The sequence below is a fragment of the Muscardinus avellanarius genome (genome assembly GCF_963383645.1).
Source record: "Muscardinus avellanarius genome assembly, chromosome: 14".
NCBI classification, from domain to species: Eukaryota; Metazoa; Chordata; class Mammalia; order Rodentia; family Gliridae; genus Muscardinus; species Muscardinus avellanarius.
The window spans coordinates 86,374,209-86,377,898 of NC_137800.1; the positions used below are offsets into that span (position 1 = coordinate 86,374,209).

Sequence of the window (3,690 nt, forward strand, 5' to 3'; positions counted from 1 at the left end):
AGTGCTATGTTGGCTTAGAGCAGTTTCTCCGAAGTGAAAAAAAATAATGTACTATTTTAACAACTACTGAGACTTATGATGCAGTTTTTGTTTATAGTCACACTGTCCTCTTCCACCAAAATACAATTAAAATTAAAAATATAGGCTGGGCATGGTGGCGCACGCTTGTAATCCCCCCACTTGGGAGGCAGAGACAGGAGGATTGTGCAGGTTCGAAACCAGCCGCACTGGCTTAAGAGACCCTGTTTCCAAAAATAAAGCATAAAATAGGTCTGGGAGTGCAGCCCGGAGGTAGACGGGCTTCCAGGAAAGTATACATACTTTCTCAGGTCATTTTCTATTACTGTATTAAAATGCCTGAGGTGGAGTGGCTAGAGGAAACAGATCTGTGTAGCTCCCAGCTCTGCAGGCTCAAGGGCGCAGCACTGGCCGGACAGGCTCATCCCAGGTAAGGATGCACAGCAGCCCCAGCGCAGGGGCAGAGCACACGTGACAGGGAGGCCCATCACCAGAGAGGACACCGGGACACCGCAACGGAGGGCGGAACACAGTCAGAGCCCTGTGCTCGGTGTGTGTGTGTGTGTGTGTGTGCGCGCGCATGCGCGCACACTAGCAATCAAACCCAGGGGCATTCTACCTCTGAGCTACATCCTCAGCTCTAGTTTGAAACATGGTCTTGATAAATGGCTAAGGTGGGCCTTGAACCTATGATCTTCTGTCTCAGCCTTCCAAATACTGGGATTCTAGGCATGCACCAACACACTCAACTTCAAAAATATATTTTACACTGGGCATGGTGGCGCAAGCTTGTAATCCCAGCATTCAGAAGGCTGAGAGAGAAGGATGGCGGTTCGCAGACAGCCTCAGCTACTACTTAGTGAAGCCCTTTGCAACTCAGTGAGACCCTGTTTCAAAACAAAGAATAAAAAAGAGGGCTGGGGGTGTAGCTCGGAGGTTGAATGACCCTGGGTTCCAGCCTCAATACTACACACACACAAAAAAAATAGTTAGTGGGATTATAAATTAATACAACCACTATGGAGATCAGTATGGGGTTTCCTCAAAAAACTATTAGTGGGACCACCATATAACACAGCTATGCCATTTCTGGGTATTTTTCCAAAATAATTAAAATCAGAATACTAAACTGGGTATGGTGGTGCAGGCCTGTAATCCTAGTACTTGGGAAGCTGAGAGAGGAGGATTGCAGATTTGAGGCTAGCCTCAGCAACTTAGTGATATCCTCAGCCAACTTTGCAAGACCCTATTTTAAAATAAAAAATAAAAAGGGCTGGGAGCCAGGCGTGGTGGTGCACACTTGTCATCCCTGCGCCTGGGAGGCTGAGACAGGAGGATCGCGCAGATTCGAAGCCAGCCACACTAGCTTAAGAGACCTTGTTTCCAAATAAAAAATTACAAAATAGGTCTGGGAGTGTAGCCCGGAGGTAGAACGGTTTCTAGGAACCCAGTACCACCAAAATAAATAAACAAATAAATAAATAAATTTATAGAATTTAAAGAAATCTATAAAAATTACTATTTATATAAAAACAGAGTTTCTCCAAGATAATGCAATTGTATATTATAACATAATTATAAAATGGAATGATTAGGAAATGTGCTTTAGTGAGAGAAAATTTAAAAATATAATGCAGAAAATCAACATCTGAAATGGAAACAATCTTAGAAAGATAAGTGTTGGTAGGGATGTGGATAAAGGGAATCCTGGTTGATGAGAATATAAATTGATATATCTATTTACCAAAAAAGTATGGTGGTTCCTCAAAAAAATAAAAATTGGACTACCATCTGATGCAGCAATCCACTTCTGGGTATTGTCCAAAGGAAGTGAAGTCAAGATCTAAAAGAAGAATCTCCACTCACGTGGTCCTCGCAGCATCGTTCATACAGCCAAGATGGGGAATCAATCAAGATACAGAAGCAACCAATGGAATATATTTGGCCTTAAAAAAAGAAAATCCTAGCCGGGAGTGGCAGTGCACCCTTGTAATCCCCGTGCTTGGGAGGCTGAGACAGGAGGATGGCGCAGGTTCGAAGCCTGCCTCAGCTACTTAGCGAGACCCTGTTTCCAAATAAAGTATAAATAGGTCTGGGAGTATAGCCCAGAGGTAGAAAGTTCCTGGGTTCCACCCCCAGTACCACCAAATAAATAAATAGATTAATTAATTAAATAAGCAAATCCTGCCGTTTGTGACAATTTTGATGGAGGACATTATGCTGAGTGAAATAAGCCAGGCACAGAGAGACAAATACCTCGTGATCTCGTTGCCTATGAAATTTAAAATAGTCGAATGCGTAGAAGCTGAGAATAGGAGCTTCGAGGTGGTGATGTCAAAGGGAAAGAAGTCTCAGCTCTGCGGAGAAGTAGCTTCTAGGGACGTATATACCGCATAATGCCTAAAGATAACTAAACTATTGCACACTTACAACTTGTTAAAAAGGGGGATCAAGTATTTTGGGGTTTTTTTGTTTTGTTTTTCAGTATCGGAGATTGAACCCAGGGGCGTTCCACCTGCAAGCTACACGCCCAGCCCTTTTGGTTTTTATTTTGAAACAGGCTCTTGCTAAGTTGCTAACCATCTCAGTAAGTTACTCTGCTCCTCCTATCTCAGCCTCCCAAGTACTAGGATTCCAGGTGTGTACCACCATGCCCGGCTTATATAATGCTCTTACCAACCACACACACAAAACAGTAATAGCAATCATACAGGGGCGGGAGGGAACTTCTGGGGACGATGGGTATGTGTGCAGCGATGCTCTCTCGGGTGTATACTTATCCCCAGGCGCACGGATTTGTACACATGGAAGATGGACAGCTTTTCACGTGTCAATCGAGCCTCAGTGAAGTGGTCTGCAAATTGGACGTTATCCTGAGGGGATTCTGGCTGCGGCCGGCGCGGTCGGGCGCTCACCCGGCAGGGCTGCGCGGCCTTCTCCAGGAGCACGGCGGCGTGGTGCCGGTGCTCCCGGGACTCCCGGCACACCACGCACAGGATCTGCTGGTCGTCCCGGCAGTAGTAGTGCAGCTTCTCCAGGTGCCGCCCGCACAGCGGCTCGGCCCTCTGCTCGGCGGGCCCGTCCTCCCGGGCCTGCCTCTCCTCGTCCACCTTCAGCCTCCAGATGTTCTCCACCAGGCTGGCCATCTGCCACACGTGGCGGATGCTCTCCCTCTTGAACGCCGTCTTGCACAGCGAGCACTGCAGCGGCTGCCGGGACGCCTCGCAGACCTTGACGATGCAGCGGTAGCAGAAGACGTGGCCGCAGTCGATGGTCACGGGCTCCCTCAAGCAGTCGAGGCAGATGGAGCACAGCACCTCGTCCTCCAGGCTTCTCAGGGGCGACGCGGTGGCCATGGCGGGCGAGGCCGGCAGATGCGGCTCGCCCTCCGTCAGAAGGCGCCTGCCGGGAAGACAGGAGGACAACAGGGCGGGTGAGTTTAAGGAGCCTCGGGTGCAGCCCTGAGAAAACGCCTCAGAAGGTTCGGTACCTTCTTTTCCTCAAGACCCAAAGTTCCTTCCCGAAGGCAGACAGGACAGGACAGTCTGCAACCTGAAAGAGTTGGCTGTTAATATCAGGCGGCTTGCTCTGGTGTCAGCATGTCAAAAGCAGGCATTCCAGAAAATAAGTTCGCAGTAAAGTCTAGAAGAAGCCGGCCATGAAAGCCAGTGC

General features: G+C 48.3%; 1 protein-coding gene across 1 annotated transcript in view; it reads right to left on the minus strand.

Moving 5' to 3' along the window:
• LOC308272912 (tripartite motif-containing protein 26-like) overlaps positions 1 to 3,374 on the minus strand; it is a gene marked incomplete at both ends in the record, with an annotated part of 11,263 nt that extends 7,889 nt beyond the window's left edge. Inside the window, one exon of the mRNA XM_080709950.1 lies at positions 2,934 to 3,374. Within this exon, the coding sequence (XP_080566076.1) occupies positions 2,934 to 3,374 (441 nt within the window). The remainder of the gene's footprint in view (positions 1 to 2,933) is intronic.
• Between the last annotated feature and the right edge of the window lie 316 nt (positions 3,375 to 3,690).